The sequence below is a fragment of the Peromyscus leucopus genome, chromosome 4 (genome assembly GCF_004664715.2).
Source record: "Peromyscus leucopus breed LL Stock chromosome 4, UCI_PerLeu_2.1, whole genome shotgun sequence".
NCBI lineage: Eukaryota > Metazoa > Chordata > Mammalia > Rodentia > Cricetidae > Peromyscus > Peromyscus leucopus.
The window spans coordinates 140,644,088-140,661,879 of NC_051066.1; the positions used below are offsets into that span (position 1 = coordinate 140,644,088).

General features: G+C 49.6%; 1 protein-coding gene across 1 annotated transcript; it reads left to right on the plus strand.

Annotated features, from left to right (window-relative positions):
- Nucleotides 1-599: 599 nt before the first annotated feature.
- Nucleotides 600-15,890, plus strand: Rae1 (ribonucleic acid export 1). The gene is made up of 12 exons (XM_028893782.2): nt 600-727; nt 2,907-3,001; nt 3,697-3,801; nt 5,650-5,742; nt 7,565-7,651; nt 8,368-8,454; nt 8,555-8,626; nt 9,633-9,740; nt 12,653-12,759; nt 12,831-12,906; nt 13,386-13,580; nt 15,464-15,890. The coding sequence occupies exons 2-12, from the start codon at nt 2,912-2,914 to the stop codon at nt 15,548-15,550; spliced, it is 1,107 nt and encodes a 368-aa protein (XP_028749615.1). The 5' UTR covers nt 600-727; nt 2,907-2,911; the 3' UTR covers nt 15,551-15,890.
- Nucleotides 15,891-17,792: the final 1,902 nt, after the last annotated feature.

A 17,792-nucleotide genomic window follows, 5' to 3' on the forward strand; every position in this document is an offset into this window, starting at 1 on the left:
TTGATGAACTCTTTAAAATTGTATTATGTATATGAGTATTTTGACTGCTTGCGCTTCTGTGTATCACGTGCGTGCAGTGGCCACAGAGACCAGAAGAGGGCGTTGGTTCTCTTTGGAATGGTGAATCGTCAACTAAGTGCCTGGAATGGAACCTGGGACCTCTGCAAGAGGTCACTCACTGCTCTTGACCGCTGAGCCACCTCTGCAGCCCCACTATCATCCGAGACGTTTAAACAACAATAAATGAGCCGGGCAGTGGTGGCGCACGCCTTTAATCCCAGCACTCGGGAGGCAGAGTCAGGCGGGTCTCTGTGAGTTCAAGCCCAGCCTGGTCTACAAAGCGAGTTCCAGGAAAGGCGCAAAAGCTACACAGAGAAACCCTGTCTCGAAAAACCAAAAAAGAAAAGAAAAAAACCCAATAAATGTACAAATGAAAACAACTCCCTTCCTCAACTAGTTGTCTGGCAACAGCCAAGACCGACTTTCACGGATCCATAAACTCCTGGCATTAGGACTTCCCCTTGACTTCAGTAGAGCTTTTGCGCATGTGCGCCCGCCTTGAGCCCGGAGGAACATCGTTCCCTGACACCTTCCGGGCAGTCCCGGAAGTGGCTTGTGGCGCATGCGCGGTGCCTCTGTGGTAACGGGGCCGTTTCCACCGGCTTGAGGCGGACTCGGAGATCTGGGGGTCTCCTGGCCGCGCCCCCTCCGCCCCCGGTCAGAGCAGGTTCGTGGCTTCGCGGCCCTCCGCGTGCCCAATTCTCGGGTTGTCGCGCGGCGAGACCCGGTCCCCGCCGGCCGCGCTCCCTCGTGAAGCCTGGGCCTCGTGGGGAAACCGAAGCCGGGCAGGCTGCGCCCCTCTGCAGCCGTCCGTGTGCGTGTGCGCGCGCCGCCCAGGCCACGGAGGTGGGGAGAGGGCGAGGGAGACGCGGCGGGCGGCGGGTGTGCCCGCGGCGCGGCCGGACGGGAGGGGGGGCGCGGCCGACCCGGCGGGCGTGGGCGCGCACCTGGGAGGTGGAGGCCCGGAGTTCAAGACCATCCTGAGCGAACAGTAGGTTTTTCAGGCAGCCCGGGCTGCAGGAGACCTTGTTTCAAAAGCCCAAGAGAGCATCCATCCCTCATAGATGCTCGGGCTGGAGAGATGGCTCCGCCTTGTGCCCGAGCTCGGCCGCTCACGGCCGCCAGCAGCTGCAGGGCATCCGAAGCCCTCTTCTGGCCTCCGTGGACACCGCACTCATGTGCACATACCCACACAATGATTTCAAGATAAATCTTTACACAGTAGAGGAGCTTGCTGTTTCAAGCACTGGAAGAGTTAGTTTCTTAACTCCAGGGAGCAGAGATTAGTATTTCCGGTTTAAAGGTGGGAAAATAGTCTTAATTCACATTCCCAAGCCACACAGCTATACAGAAGCCCTGTCCTTCCTTTGCTGGCTCATGCAAGCAGGAAACCTGTGAGTCAGTGCATCTCTCCATGTACAGGCAGGTTTGTAGTCAACCACCCTGCCTCACTAGTTATCGTAGATGTGAACGAGCTAACTGTGGCTCTCACCTTCTGTCTGTCATAAAGCCAGCGGAACACAAACACGTTCCCAAAATTCCTTGCAGTTTCCCCTTTCTGTGTTTTAAGGAAGCAACCCTTATTGGCAAGTGGATTGAAAGGGAGTTAGCTTCCCTTTGGAAAGGTGGCTGACTTGGTAGACTTCTGGGTGTGAAAGTTTGCCAGTTAGTACCAGTTCGAAGTGTTAGGAAAGAAGAGCTACGGTGCACAGATGGTTTCCTTGGAAATGATATTGTTTATTGCATTCAGTGTGTGCTAGACCATACAAATGTTCTTCTTTTCTTTAAACACATTCTCTTGTAGACTAGGCTGGCCTCAGACTTCCTGTTTAGTTAGGAATGACCTGATCCTCCTGATGCTACCTCTCAAATGCTGAGATTACATGTGCCATCTCACCTGGCTGACCCCAACCCATTTCTGCGTTATTTATTTATGTGTGTGGGCATGCATGCCACAGCCTGCATGTGGTGGTCAGATCCTGGGGATCAGACTCCAGTTTCCAGGCTTGTACATCACATATGGTTACTGCCTGAGCCATCTCCCTGGCCACTTGTGTGTAATTTAGTGTGGGTCTCAGAGCAGCCCTGGAGAATGTGCACTGTTCTCTGCACAGCAGGAAAGAGAGTGACAGGTGGGCCTGGGAGCCTGGGATGTTCAAGAAAAGCCTGATGGTGAGGGTTCTTGCTGACTCTGAAGCTATATTGTCACACCAGGCCTTTTAGTACTCAGTGGGCCAAAGTGGATTGCTTTTCTTAAAGTCCTCAGAAGAAACAGTGGGGCTCCTGGCAGGACTGGTTGTTCTTTCTGGGGAGCTTCATGTAGACGTTGACCTAGAGTACAGGAGGGAAGGGAGCTCCCGGGACGGGACCTTGAGCTCAGGAGGCCCTTCTGCCTCCTGCTGGGTGCCTGGTGTGTAGTGTCTCTGGAGAGTGAATGGCTCTCTCCTGGTTGCTGACTAAGATGCTGTAACATGTCAGTGTTGGTGCCTTAGTGCTGGCAAGGGCATCGTTCCAATAGAGAGGAGTATGGGAAATTCTCCCTCCATGGTTTGTAGAGGCTAAAACTGCTCTAAAAAGACCAGAGGTTGTTTGTGAGCCAGGATCAATGTAGCCCTGGCCGTCCTGGAACTCACTGATAGACCAGGCTGGCCTCCCTCTGCCTGAGCGTGGGATTGTACCGTGCTAGGCAAAAAGGCTCCTTTAGAAGACATTCTACTTGCTGCACATTTAAATCTCTACTGAAGAACAAGGCCTGGCTTAGCACCAGAGTGCTTGTCCCTCTGTGATGTGCTCTGTATCACCTAAGGAGGGCCTGTCCTCAACATCTTCCACTTTGTGTCTTACAGCCAACATGAGTCTGTTTGGGTCAGCCTCTGGATTTGGGACTGGTGGGACCAGCATGTTTGGGAGCACAACCACAGATAATCACAACCCAATGAAGGTATCACTCAGATCCTCAAAGGGAGTACAAAAAGAGTCAGGCCACATGCCACATACTGCTGGCAGCTGGAGAGGCAGAGAGCCTGGGAGCCTCCTGTGGGGTGAAGAGAAGTGGGGTGGGGTTGGGGGGTCTCTGGCTGGCCTAGGAGATGCCTGTGGGATGAAGCTGAGAAACAGCAGAGCACAAAGCTCATCCTCTGCAGAATTAGTGTCTTGTCCTCACTCTCAGCTTGCCACAACTGTCCAGTCTACCTGTGAAAGCCAAAGCTTCCCAGGGCCCACTGAGAACTGCAGCAGACACAGACCTAAACCAGAGCCATCTCACTGGCCACTTCTGCATAATTTTAGTGTGGCTCTCTGAGCAGCCCTGGAGAATGTGCACTGTTCTGTTCACACAGCAGGAAAGTGAGGACTGGGGGTGGGGGGCAACTTGGCCAAACACTTGGAGTAGGTGGGGGCCACCTTGTGCAGATGCTGCCTTTGTGCCTTTCATTAACGTGATTCTAAGCCAGCAGCTCTAGTATTTTCCCTGACCTGCTTATTATTCCTGTTTTTGATCAAAATGAGGAAAGGTCAGATCCAGTTAGCTCTGAAGGCAAGGAGAGATGAGTTCCAAGTGTTGGGTGATTGGTAAGAAGGGAAGCCGCCTTATTATGGTGACAGTGTGTGCGTTTTAACTCTGACCTTCCTCCCCAGGATATCGAAGTAACATCTTCTCCTGATGATAGCATCGGTTGTCTGTCTTTCAGCCCACCAACCTTACCAGGGAATTTCCTTATTGCGGGATCATGGGCTAATGATGTAAGTGCCTCTCAGCATTCTGTCTGTGAGTGAGTCAAGGCTAAGGTATGGCCCTTTCTAAGACATGATGTAGAATCTGTGCATCCTTCCGAATGGCAGCACCACAGCCCAGCACTGCCCAAAGGTTCCCCATTCCTGACTCAACTGCACTCTTTATACTGTTTGTTTGAGGGCTTTTGTTACTGTTGTTTTTGCTTTTTTGTTTTGTTTTGATACGTGGTTTTGCCACGTAGCCCTGGCTGTCCTAGATCTCACTCTGTAGACCAGACTGGCCTCGAACCCAAGAGATCTGCCTGCCTCTGCTTCCTAAGTGCTGGAAATAAAGGTATGCACCACCACTGCCTGGCCTTATATTGTTTGTTAAGAACCTTTCTTGGCATTCAGCAAATGTTCTTCAGGTGAATTTTGAACTTTAAATACCTTTAAGACTTTAAATAACAGGGCAAATTCTTCACAGACTGTTATTAGCCACTTTGTACACTAAGCTCAGTGAGTGCATGAAGGAAAATGTGAGAAATGGGCATAGATGTCAGGAGGCTCCACACAACAGCAGATCCAGACCATTCTGCTACATTCATGATCAGAAAGAAGTGTGTATGGTAGGCTGGTAGGCTCCTTTTTTTTTTTTTCCCTATCAAATTTGTAAAAGTAAGCAGCTTTGATGAGTCATAGTATGTATGAGGGGGGCAAGCTGGAGCCTTAAGTACTGCTGGTAGCCAGGCTAGTCGCAGCAGCTTTTGACAAGTCTTTCTATTTAAGCCTTTTGTCCTGTTGACTCTGCATCTGGAACTTGAGGGACGCCTGATACTTCCCTTCACATCCCCAGAGTTAGAGACTGCTCATGTTTGTGCTTTAGGACATCAGCTTCATGGGGGGGGGGGGGGGGGGGGAGTGAGAGAGAGAGAGAGAGAGAGAGAGAGAGAGAGAGAGAGAGAGAGAGAGAGAGAGAGAGCGAGCGCGGGAAACAGATCTGCACAGCTAAGCTTGGTGCCCTCAGGACCAGGGCTGTGTGAGGCCCTGTGTCCCATTCCCACTACCACAGAAAACCCAAGTTTAAGGGGCATGCTTAGGTAAGACCTGGCACTGCTGTATAGGACCACCAGACTTGGCTGTATAGAAGAGTTTGGAGAAAGATTCCAAACTGCCTGCAGCAGGGAGGATGTGAAGGTGAGCAAGCTTATTTTACTCATTTCATCTGCTGTTTAAAGATTAGAAGAAAACCAGGTTTTGTGGCACACACCCTGGAAGGTGGAACAGGAGGATCACAAGTTCAGGGTCATCCTCAGCTTCATAGTGAGTTCAAAGCCAGCCTGGGCTATGTGAGAGACCTTACCTCAAAGAAATAAACCAAGTTAGAAGTACATTCAAAGATGGACAGGGTGAGAATGCAGGTGAGGAAAACTGCAGGTACAGAAGTAAAGAGGCATAGGGTCCCACCTTGTGTTCCTCCCAGTTTTCTTAGATGTGTGTGCATTGAAGGAAGTCTGAATGCACAGAACTTAACTAGTCTTTCTGGTGGAATTTATTTTCTAACCACGGTTACAAAATCTGCAAAATGCATAATAAGAAAATGATATCGGAAGCATTATAGTAGAAAGATGAACTTCTTTAGGCCTGAGTGACTGCTGAGCCAGCAGCCTAGCTGTGGTGGTAGGTGTGAGCGGTACCCTCTGTGTGCTTCTGGCTCAGCAGTGGGAAGGGAGCTGCTTGCTTGTACATTTCACTTGGTTTGTGCTTGAAAGTCAGATAACTGGATTGATGTAGGAAGCCTACAGTGAACCGTACTGGATGTGTGCACACTAGAGACCAGGAACTGCCCTGTTCTCATTAACTTGTCTTGTCTTACAGGTTCGCTGCTGGGAAGTACAAGACAGTGGGCAGACCATTCCGAAAGCCCAGCAGATGCACACTGGGCCAGTGCTCGACGTCTGCTGGAGTGATGTATGTCTAGTTTCCTTTTGGTGTTTTGAGACGGGGTCTGTATGAGTTACTCTTTCATTGCTGTGACAAAACACCATGACCAAGGCAACTTCTAAAAGAAAGTGTTTAATTAAACGTATGACTTAGGTTAGGGTCCATGGTGGCAGAGCAAAAGCCCGTGCAGCAGGAACAGTTAAGAGGTCCCCATCTTGATCTGCAGGTAGAAGGCAGAAACACTGAGGATGGCTTGAAACCTCAAATGCAAGAGCCCATGGGGGCCATTCTCACTCGAACCACCACAGGGTCTCATAGTGCAGCCTTGGCTGGCACAGAACTCAGAGATCTACATGCCTTAACTTTCCGAGCTCCCAATATCTCAGCAGATTTATCCTTTTGTAGCAAAATGCTTAAGGCCAGAAGTGTCTTGGTTTCCAAAGCTTTTGAATTTGGTAGGCAATTGGATTGTGGTAGCACTCAATATTAGAGCCTGTCAGGATTTCCAGTTAAGGGTATTAACCTTGTAGCCTGAATATTTCACTGGGGATTCTGCATTTCCAAATATTTGTACAGGATTTCTTTCTTTCCCTTTTCCTGTCCTTAGAGAAGGACCCTTTCCCTTTCTGGGCATGTGCATGCTTGATAAGGGTTCTGTGACAGGTGTGCAGAGCTGTCCTTAAGGCTTTTTGTTTTGCTTTGTTGAGACACAGGGTTTCTCTGTAGACCAGGATGGCACTGAACTCAGAGATCCGCCTGCCTCTGCCTCCATAGTGCTGGGATTAAAGTGTGCTCCACCACATCATCCTGCTTGTTTTGTTTGTTGGTTTGGTTTTTTTTAATTTTTTATTTATTTTTTGAAGCTGAGGATCGAACCCAGGGCCTTGCGCTTGCTAGGCAAGCACTCTACCACTGAGCTAAATCCCCAACTCCTTGTTTTTTTTTAATTATTATTAGCGATGTGTGTTATGGCTTGAATGTGAAGTGCTACACAGGTTCTTGGTTTTGTTTTTGTGAGTATGGGTGTTTCACCTGCATGTATATCAGTGCATAATTCTGATGGGTGTGGAACCTTTTGACGTATGAGACTTAGATGTTAGATGTGAGCTATAGAGGCAGAGCTAGATACCTAAAGATTACCTGAGGATGCCGAGATGGGACAGGTGAGGATCCCAGGTGCTGTCCCTCTGCTGCTGAGAAGCTCTGAGGTAAAAGAAATCCTTCTGCTAAGATGTTTTGGTCAGGTTTGGTATGGCAGTAAAGTGGACTTATTATGTCATTTCTTGAAGCCTTTTGTGTCTCTGGATGTATAGTGAGCTGAAGTTGGTTTTGTTTTTTGTATTTGTGGGTGTGATGTGTATATGGTGGTGTTGATGTTTCTCCCACTTGTGGGTCTTTATCTGTCTGGCTTGGCAGTGATCTTTACCCATTAAGAGTTTCGCCAGCTGACATTGGTTTTCATTCTGTAGCTTTCAAAGCCACTTGATTTTTTTATTGTTTTATTTCCTGGTTTTCTTCGAGACAGGGTTCCTGTGTGTAGGCCTGACTGTCCTGGAACTCCCTTTGTAGACCAGGCTGGCTTTGAACTCAGAGATCCACCTGCCTCTACTTCCCAAATGCTGGGATTAAAGGCACATGCTACCACTACTGGGCACCACTTGATTTCTTAGAGATCCTGTTTCTACGTGAGCTCTTAGTAGTCAGTTTCTAGTTATATTACTTACAAGACTAGTTTGCTGTGTGCTAGCTCTTAAATATAGGAAAATGCAGAGCAGATGCATGACCCAGCTCTTGGGTGTCGTGGAGACTTAACTTTTGCTCCTTAAGCAGACTGTCTGTTTTATTTTAGGATGGGAGCAAAGTATTCACAGCATCGTGTGATAAAACAGCCAAGATGTGGGACCTGAACAGCAACCAGGCCATTCAGATAGCACAGGTGAGAAGTCTTCGTGGGTGGGCTCAGGAAGCAGCACTAAACAGTCCGGCTTACATTGTAAGCACCCTCACTTGTACCAGATTTTGCAGAGGACTTTGCCACAGGTCTCCCATGTCCACGTAGGTGGTGACAAGCATTGGTAAAGACAAGAGCAGACGGTCCTGACCAGTTTGGCTTCCAGCCCATGTGTGACTTGCCGGTCATTGTTCCCTTGTCCTTCAGCAGGTGTTGGCTGGTGCCTGCCATGTACCCGCGGACCATTATCACCTCGGGCAGCAGGCTGGGTCTCAGTGTGAAGACCAGAGAGTAGTGAAGGCCCTGCCAGAGCCGCTGTAGTGAAGGGTAGGGAGGCTTCTGACACAGGCTTCGCAGCCCTCCGCTGAAGGCATCTCTCAGCCTCCTCAGTAAAGTTTCCTCTTAGTAAACAGCAGCACCAGTAGCAGTCCCCATTAGATCCTTCTAGATAGTTCTCAGGAAGGGCCTTACTGTCACAGCTAATTATGAGTGAGGGTAAGCTTGTGTTAGGACAGATCATAGGTGCAAGCCCCTGGGTAACACCCTTGGGTCCTGGGAAAGCACTAAAATGCCCTTTGATTTTGTTATTGTTGAATATAACCTAGTAGTTGATTTGATTAAGTCAGTTCCTTTGAATTTCCACAACTAGAGCTATTTGCTCTGGTTGTTCAAGTGTCTCCCTGGTGTCTGTCTTTTAACAGCATGATGCTCCTGTTAAGACTATACATTGGATCAAAGCCCCGAACTACAGCTGTGTGATGACGGGGAGCTGGGATAAGACTCTGAAGGTATGCTGGGTGGTGGAGGGATTGTACGCTGGAGATGCTGTCAGGCCGTGCCGATGTCGGCCCTCAGCAGTCTCTCACTGCTGCTCCTCTCTGCTTTCAGTTTTGGGATACCCGGTCGTCAAATCCTATGATGGTCTTGCAACTCCCTGAGCGCTGTTACTGTGCAGATGTGGTAAGTAAAGAGCCTCACTTCTTTCCAACAGCTGAGCAAATGCGGCTCCGTGGCCTCCTGTGGTTTGTAGGTGATGGAAAGCCTTCGGCTTTAGCAGACTACTCGTACAGACATTTGGGGCTGCCTTTGTCCTATAGTACTAAGTGCTGCGTTCTGGATGTTTTCATTGGGACCAGAGACGAAAGCACTGGACTTTTGGACATTTGTTTGAGCGTGTGCCCCTAGTCACCTATCCTCCCTTGTGGGGAGACAGCATGGTGTGATGGAAGAAGAATGCGGAGATCTTTGTGGATGGTTCTGATCTCTGGGACTGCCTGAGTGGGATGGAAACTGAAGTGCTTCCTCCACGTCTGCTTAAGTCTTAGGGTTTGTTACAACTACCCAGGTAATTCACAGGGGGACCCATCCTCAGACAAGTGCACACTGGGGGCTGATGTTCACAAACTATAGAAAATACCTGACCGAGCATGTTTGCTTGTGCCTGTGATCCCAGTTGTCAGAGCAGAGGCAAGACAGTCTGAGTTCTAGGCCAGCCTGGTCTACAGCTCGAGTTCCAGGCTAGCAAGGGCGCAGAGTGAGACCCTGTCTCAAAAAGGAAAGAAACATCGGGTACTCAAAGACAGGAAGAAAACACACTGAAATACAGGCTGTTATCATATGAAGGGGTGGAGATGACCATCCATTCTCACTGGTGTCTCAGAATACTTTTTAAGCATCCGCATTTTATAGTTTAAAAACTCTAAAGGACATGATAACAATGTGCCGTCTTGATCAGGGTTCAAGATACTAGCCTATGCTGTGTAGCAAAACAAACAATAACAAAACCCAAAGCATCCCCACCATCCAGAGTAAAACAAATATGTGTGAGTGTTCTGCTTACAGGTGTGGTTTCTCTGTGTTTTCATAAATACATTACTACCACTGAATTAAACTTTTTGAAACATTAGAATTTTGTGACTAAAATGTCTTCATGTCAAGTGTTGTGTATCTTTCTTCTGTTTCCCAGATATACCCAATGGCCGTGGTGGCCACTGCAGAGAGAGGCCTGATTGTCTACCAGTTAGAGAATCAGCCTTCTGAGTTCAGGAGGATAGAGTCTCCACTGAAACACCAGGTGGGTCAGAGACCATTGAAAAACATACATTTGGCACCTGCTGCATGCAAGATGGTGCTCGTGTGGGGCACAGGTATACAGTACCTGTTTTGAAAAGCTTGCTGATATGTTCAGAGAAAGTGAATTTAAAGAAACAAACACAGTGGGGCGGTGGTGGTGCACACCTTTAATCCCAGCACTCGGGAGGCAGAGCCAGGGGGAGCTCTCTGAGTTCGAAGCTAGCCTGGTTTACAGAGTGAGTTCCAGGACAGCCAGGACTGCTTCACAGAGAAACCCTGTCTTGGAAAAAAAAAAAAAAAGAAAAAAAGAAAGAAAAGAAAAAAGGAGAAAAGAAACAAAAGCACAGTTTTACATAAGCACTTACATCCATGGCTGAGCCAGACTTCCCTGTCCCCCAAAGCCCCCCCCCCCCCAGTGGTTTAGTGCTACTGAGTGCTCCCAGCCCATCTGGGTGAACTAGGTCTGTCGCTCCAGCTCAGCCCTACCCTGACTGTAGGACTGCAAGGCCTTCCTGCTCCCCTGCTCTAGGTCTTCTCCTAGCCTGTGTTTCTCCTCTCAGAGAGGGCTGAACCATCCTAGCCTTCTTCCTGCAGGGTCTGTGCACATGCAGCTTCTCTAGGTGCTGGCCAGGTTCTCTGGAGACTGGTTCCATGGTGAGCCCTCTTGCCCTGCAGCCTTTGCAGGAACCTGACATAGTCCATCACTAAGTTTCTCTCTAGCACCTTACTAAAGCGTGCCCTAGTCTGGTTCATCCTGGGAAGCAGGCCATCCTTGCCTCTTCCAGAACGGTCTCTGGTCCTTCCCTTCACAGTTCAGAGTCTTCCTCCTCACCCCTCCCACTCCTCTCCCTTTCTCCACTAAGCCCTGTGCCCATGGCGTCACAGAAAGCATTTGGTAATGATGCACTGCCATCAGGAATCCGGAGCACTTTGCCCTTCAGATAGAGGTCACTCTTGAGTCACCTTTCTCCTCTCCCTTCTCAACCAGCAGGCTTCCCCAGTTCCTTTCTCGCTCTTCCTAACACCCCCAATCCCAAGTCTTCCTAGCAGCTACATAAAACTGTATGCAATGATTTCTTGGAAATGACACACAAAAACATAGGCAAGAAATGAATAACCCAGGGGACCACATCAGACAAGCTTCAGCATAGGAAGGAAGCAACCAGCAATGAGAAACCTGCAGGGAACAGACTAGTGAGGGATAGTGAGGGATTTGTATTGTTAAGGAGTTACTTTTTAAGGGCGTGAAGAATTTGTAGCAAAACCAATGACCCGATTCAAAATTTCTCCAAAGAGAACAACCTGGTCAGCAGGTATGTGATCCCAGGAGAGCCCTGAGACAGCACTTCCTGCATGGGGGACCACTGTTTCCAGAAGGTCAGAAGATGGTGCCTTAAGAAATGGTGCCATGGTTGAGAGCACTTTCTGCACAGTAACGAAGACCTGAATTCAGATCCCAGCACTCATGTGACAAGATGGGCCTGGGCTAATGTACGCTGTAACCTCAGTGCCAAGGGAGCTAGAGAGACTGTCTTAACAACACACAGAAAGTGAAAGGGGACATTTGACATCCTTCTCTGGTTCCTGTGCATTTATTCAGATGTCTGCACACATACACTGTGTGTATGCGCGCAAGAAACACAAAAGTAAGAAAGATAGCAACTGTTGGCAAGGGTATGGCAAAAGCTCCTGCACCATGAAAGTGGCCCAAAGTGCCTGAGGATTTGGGCACAGCCAAATAGAATTACTGTCAGGTCAGACGCTTCTAAGAAGGAAATCAGGCCTGGTGGTGGCGGCGGTGGTGGTGGCAGTGGCAGCTGTGGCCTATGCCTTTAATCCCAGCACTCAGGAGGCAGAGGCAGTGTTGTTTTTTTCTCTTTTGGGGAGCCTGCCACCCATCTCCCAAATAAATCACACATGGAGGCTTATTCTTAATTATGAATGCCTGGCTTTAGCTTGGCTTGTTTCTAGCCAGCTTTCCTTAACTTAATCCACATGTCTTTTGCCTCTGGACTTTTCCTGTTCTCTTCTGTAAATCTTACTCTTGTTCTGTGGCTTGTTGTGTGTGGGTGGCTGGACCTTAATGTCATACTCCTTCTCTTTTCTTTTTCCCTCCCATATTTCTCTATTTCTTCTCTCTGCCTGCCAGCCCTGCCTATCCTTTCTCCTGCCTTGCTATTGGCCATTCAGTTCTTTATTAGACCATCAGGTGTCTTAGACAGGCACAGTAACCCAGCTTCACAGAGTTAAACAAATGCAATGTAAACAAAAGTAACATACCTTAAAATAATATTCTACAACAAGCCAGGGCTGCACAGAGAAATCTGTCTCAAAAACCAAACCAAATATGTTAAAGAATGCTCCTTTTAGTATAGTAGGCTCGTGATAGCCAAGTGAGTGGGTGTTCACCCCTAAAACGAAGGAAGCTTGTCATTGCACAGTGGATGAACTTAGGGGCTGGTGTAGTAACTGAAGTGGGCCAGGCCAGGACAACAGCCTAACCAGGTCCTCGTACATGTGATAACCAAACTACTGACTTTGCTGTGTGTCCCTGTCCAGGGTTCCCTATCCGAGGACTGGCTGCTGCACTGCCTCCTGGCTAGGGAAACAGGAACAGACATTGGGTGTCTGACCTGAAGGGTGCCCTCTGATCAAAGTGAGACCCTGCTCTGAGCACAGCCAAGCAGGGCTGGAGCCTTGGACTTGGAGGGCTGTGCTGAATAGGGGCAGCTTCAGTTGTGCACAGATGGGCCCTGGAGCTGAGGAGGGTTAGAGTGGGGGAGACAAAAATGCCTTTGTATTTGAGTCATGGTTTGGGTTCTTCTAAAACCTAAAAATGGGTAACGTTTGTTCATGTTAACTAATATTTATTACATGTTGATAATGATCCTTCCCCTTTTATTTTAATCATAGCATCGATGTGTGGCTATTTTTAAAGACAAACAGAACAAGCCGACAGGTTTTGCTCTGGGAAGTATTGAGGGCAGAGTTGCCATTCACTACATCAACCCTCCAAACCCGTAAGTGACACTGCCTGGGATGCTCTTCCAACTGGTTCTGAGAGGAAACTGAGATGTCCTCTGCTTTTCAGGGCCAAAGATAACTTCACCTTCAAATGCCATCGATCCAATGGCACCAACACTTCAGCTCCTCAAGACATCTATGCAGTACGTTCCAGCAGCATTCCATCATGAAGAGAAAGAAACCCCCTGGAACCAGACTTGGAGCTGGCTCTCCAATGCATTGGGACCAGAAGTCCTAGAAGAGCCTGTGTTTGTGTTTGCAGACTTCAGTGTTCTTTACAAACCTGTTGACTGGCTCTGTTCTAGATGTGCTTGGAATGTGAGCTTGTTACATGGGGCACTGGCATTTCTGCCTTGTGGGTGTCCATAGACAATTTCCGCACATAGTGATGTTCAAGAAACTTGTTTGCTAAAAGAAATCCCACACATTTTGCTGAGGTTATGGCTTGGTGCAGCCAGTGGGTGCAAATGAGAATTCCTATCTGGGGAGCTGCCAGTTGCCTTAGGCAGCATGGCCAAGGAGTGAAATGTGCCCATGTGCTTGGTTTCCTGACTTGAGCTGGGAGCTGTACTGGCAGCAACCTGCTTCTGCTTCTTCTCACTGTGCATATCACCCTTTGCAGGTGAACGGAATTGCCTTCCATCCTGTCCACGGCACCCTTGCCACTGTGGGGTCTGATGGTAGGTTCAGCTTCTGGGACAAAGACGCCAGGACAAAACTGAAGACTTCAGAACAGTTAGACCAGCCCATAGCGGCTTGCTGCTTCAATCACAACGGAAACATATTTGCCTATGCTTCCAGCTACGACTGGTCCAAGGTGAGAACTTCCAAGCCCGCTCTGGGCCCTCCCTCTCAGGCTCTGGGGCCACAGGTCCGAGTTTGAATTGTAAATTCCTCTTGGACTTGAGCACCCTTGACCAGGCCATTGCCACCTCCCTGTGAAGAGACTGGCAGCCTGGCTCTCGGTGTGGGTTCAGTGTCATCTTCAGTCACATCTTGGCACAATGGGAATGTTTTGTCAAGGAGAGCCATCGTGAGCTCCTCCTTGTTCTTGAACACAAAACATGGGCATGCTGGGGAGAGGAGGGGTCACCAAGTGTTGCTCTGATGACATCGTTTGGTTTGCACAGGGAGAGTAAGGAGCTGGCGGGGTTCTGGCTGCATCTTGAGGCATTGCAGGTGGTGATATATGTGGTCTTGGGGCCATAACTCAGACCTTAGAGAGTGTCTATTGAAGGAGATGCCTCCAGTTCATTCCTCGTGGTTTTCATTTCTCTGCCCTTTGCTATACAATGCCTTTTCCCACTCTCCTTGCTTCTGATGAAGTCCCCAGACTCACAGTGGCTTGCCCATCTGTCTCAATTTTTGTTCATTCCTTCCTACCCCACACAAGTTCCTACTCCATTTCTCTACACTGTTCTCTCCCTGCTTTGCCAGAGAGCACACATATGCCAGCCTTAGAGAATCTGCTCGGCACCTTCTCGGCATCCATCCACTTCCCGTGTGTGTCTACGTGCTGCAGCTGGGGTGCTGACGTGCTCGGTCTCCCTGTCAGCTCTGGAAGCCTCCTTTCTGCTTGATGAATGCTTTAGCTCTGCTTCCCACAGCTGCTCCTCTGGAGGCTGCTCCTGCCCTCTTGCCAGTCTTCCTCTTCCAGTGAGGGCAGGCAGCCTCAGGGTTCTGTAGGTGTTGCATTCCTGCAGCTCCAGTCTGCACAGCTGCTGCCTCCTGGCTCCCCATTTCTCTTTAGAGTGTTTCCAGGCTTAGCCAGAGTTACACCCTCATGGCAGCTAATAATTGTCTCTGGCTCCAGTTACAGGTCGTCTGTGTCCTTTTCTGGCCACTGCAGGCATGTGGTGAACCTACGTATGTTCAAACGTGCATGGCCACACACACATGTAAACAAATCTTTAAAAAACACTGCATTTTGCTGTGAATGGTGGTTCACGCTACAGTTGCATCACTCAGGAGACTGAGGCAAAGGATCACAAAGCCTGAGTGGCTTGACAAGACCCTCTTCAAACTTGAAGCAGGCTGTGTATAGCTCAGTAGCAAAGTGCTGGCATTGTGGTGAGGCTCTTGGTTCAATCCCCTGCACCGCCAAAGAAAAGACAAAAAGAAAAAGCCTGCATTTTACCCTGAGCTCAGAGCACTAAACACAATAACCCAGGAGAGGAGAAAGCTCACTCTCTGAATACTGCTTAAAGAGTGGAGCCACAGCTGAGTGCACATTAACCCCAGCACTGGGATAGCAGAGGCAGGCAAGCTCTGTTGAGTTCAAGACCAGCCTGGTCTACATAAGTGAGACCCAGACGGGGGCTTTGGTACAGAGCCCTTCTGTGCCCCCACCGGCTGATGCCCCTTGACTTCTGCTCTCCTGGGAGCTGCCCCCTCTGTGGAATAGGTCCTCTCTCGTAAAATAAAGCATCATGGGTGAGCTTGGCTGTCTGTGAAACCTCTAGTCAGGGCTAGTGCTAAGCCTGGGACCCTGAGCAGTTGTCTTGGCAGTGAAGTCATAAAGGGGCCAGTACCCAGAAGACTAGATCCTGGCTCTCTGACTTCTGAGGGTAGAGGTCATGTATAACACAGGACTGTTAACATCTCATCCTTAACTCTACCTTCTCAGAGCAAGACTTGGTGTGGGTGTAGCTGTTGTCTTTAATACAAAGATCATTGGAGGTTTTTTTCCCCCTTCTTTAGGGACATGAGTTTTATAATCCCCAAAAGAAAAATTACATTTTCCTGCGTAACGCAGCTGAAGAGCTAAAGCCAAGGAATAAGAAGTAGTGGCCTGAAGCTGGGGGCTGTTGGAGTTTCCTGTCCACAACAGGTCATCTCTGCCCGAATTTGGGCCACAGCTGTGGGTGGCCCGCAGTCCTGGATGTGGCTCTTCCCCTCTGGAGGGACTGATGATCTTGTTCAGCGTTAGCCCAGCATCCTGGCGACCTGCCTTCTCTCCATTCCACTCCCTGCTGCAGCTTCCCTGCAATGCTAAGGGAACTGAGATCCTCACGGATGTCCAATCTTTTGGACATTGTGCCGTCCAGCAGCGTGTATTTGACAGTGTTGGGTGGGAACTGTTGATGAGCCCTGTATTCTGTTTTATAATAAAATATTTTGAAGATGGCCTGCTGATTCCCTTCATCCACTCCCCCTTTCCCTGACCCTCAGGAAATAGCCATCCCATCCCAGCATCAATGCTAGGTTCCAAGCATTGTTATTTTTGTCAGCCCCTGAAAAGCCGTGTGAACCGCACACCATCCCTGCATCAGTGTTGAGTGAAGGGGCTGGTGTGATGTCCTGCCCTGAGAGAACAGTCACCTTTCCCAGCACTGAGGGTCTTCCACAGCTCTTTTTTAATCCCAAAAGAACTGGAGACAGTGGGTCCTGGGTGACTGGTCTGCCTAAGGGCCTGAGAGTGCGCTCTTAGTCTCAACTGCTCGACCTGAGACAGACAGACCTTGGAGTCGAGCAGGCAACTCAGTGAGACCCTGTCTCCAAGTACAAGTCAGAGAGGGCTGGGCTCTGGTACAGTGCTGGCCCACCACACGAGCCCTGGGCTTCACTCCCGGGAACACTGCCGCTAGATCATTGACTGTCGTGTCTGCCTGGTTTCTCACCATTACCAATGTGTTTGACGTGCAAAAAGCTGTGTGTGTGGCCTCTGATGGGAGGTAAATATATGTCCCTCTGCAGGTGTTTGAGGTGGAGAGATGTGGGGCCTGTGTCCTGGTGGAGAGCCAGGAGCTTTGGAGAGTGGTGGGAAGAGGCAAGTGTGGGGTGGCTGCTGCTGGACCCCCATGAGCCTGCCTGGCCAGAGGAGCTGGCAAGAGGGATGGTATTCTGCTCATGAGACTGAGTGACCAAGTGTCTTAGTTTCATCTCCTGTTGCTGTGATGAAACACCCTGACAAAGCCAACTAGGGGAGAAAAGGGCTCCTTTAGCTCACAGTTTCAAGTTACAGTCCGTCCATCGTAGCACGGATCTGAGGAAGTCGCAGCAGTAGGCCCATGAGAGAGTTGGTCACATCACAGCCATAATCAGAAGCCAACAGATAAGTGCATGTCTGTACTCAGCATACTTCTCACACACAGCTCAAATCCCCCACCTCGGAAATGGTACCCCCCAGTAGGCAGGTCTTCTCATACCAGTGAACACAATCAGAATAATTCTCACAGGACAACTTAATCTAGACAATCACTGACTGAGACTCCCTTTCCAGGTGATTGTATATGGAGTCAATCTGACAAAGCTAACCATCACATCAGGGACAAGACTTAGCCAGCTTGATCCCCTCTCAAAACAACTGGGCTTCTGATTCCCTTACTCTCAGCTCCTGGGCCTTCACACTGAAGATCCAGTGGGTGAAAAGCACCCCCAAAAGTGCTGGTGAGACAGGACAGCTCTTCCCGCAGGGTACCCATCACTAAAGGGACCTGGATATGGCCAACCAGGGCAACCTGGGTAGTCCAGAGGCCCATTAGGGTCCAGGGCTCGTAAGTGGGAGGAAAGCAGATCAGAAAGCGACAGAGCCCATGAGAAGCCATGAAAGCAGAAGAGAACATTGGTCTGGAGCACAGGATGTATTGCTGGTCAAGGAAGGAAGGCTCTGTCTGGAGGGGCCATAACCTGTCTCATGGAGACCCTTGGCCTCCAGCATGGTAAGAGGATAAGCAGTAATGCTTCACACCCCCGGGTGTGACAGTTGATGACGGCGGCCACAGGCAGTGTGTAAACAGGAGCTTGTAGTCAGGTCCGCGCGCGCGTGTGCGTGTGTGTGTGGTGTGGTGCGTGTGTGTGTGTGTGTGTGTGTGTGTGTAGTCAGGTCCACAGACCCCGTGGGAGGAGGGCCTTGCCTTCCCCAGCCAGAGCCCAGTGACCCAGGATCATCGTGTGTGTGTGTGTGTGTGTGTGTGTGTGTGTGTGTGTGTGTGTGTGTGGTGCAGCCCCAGCACTCGGAGCTGCACCTGTGCCTTGGGAGCCCCTGCAGGCCACTGTGCAGCTGTCGCCAACAGCTGGACTTGGGGAC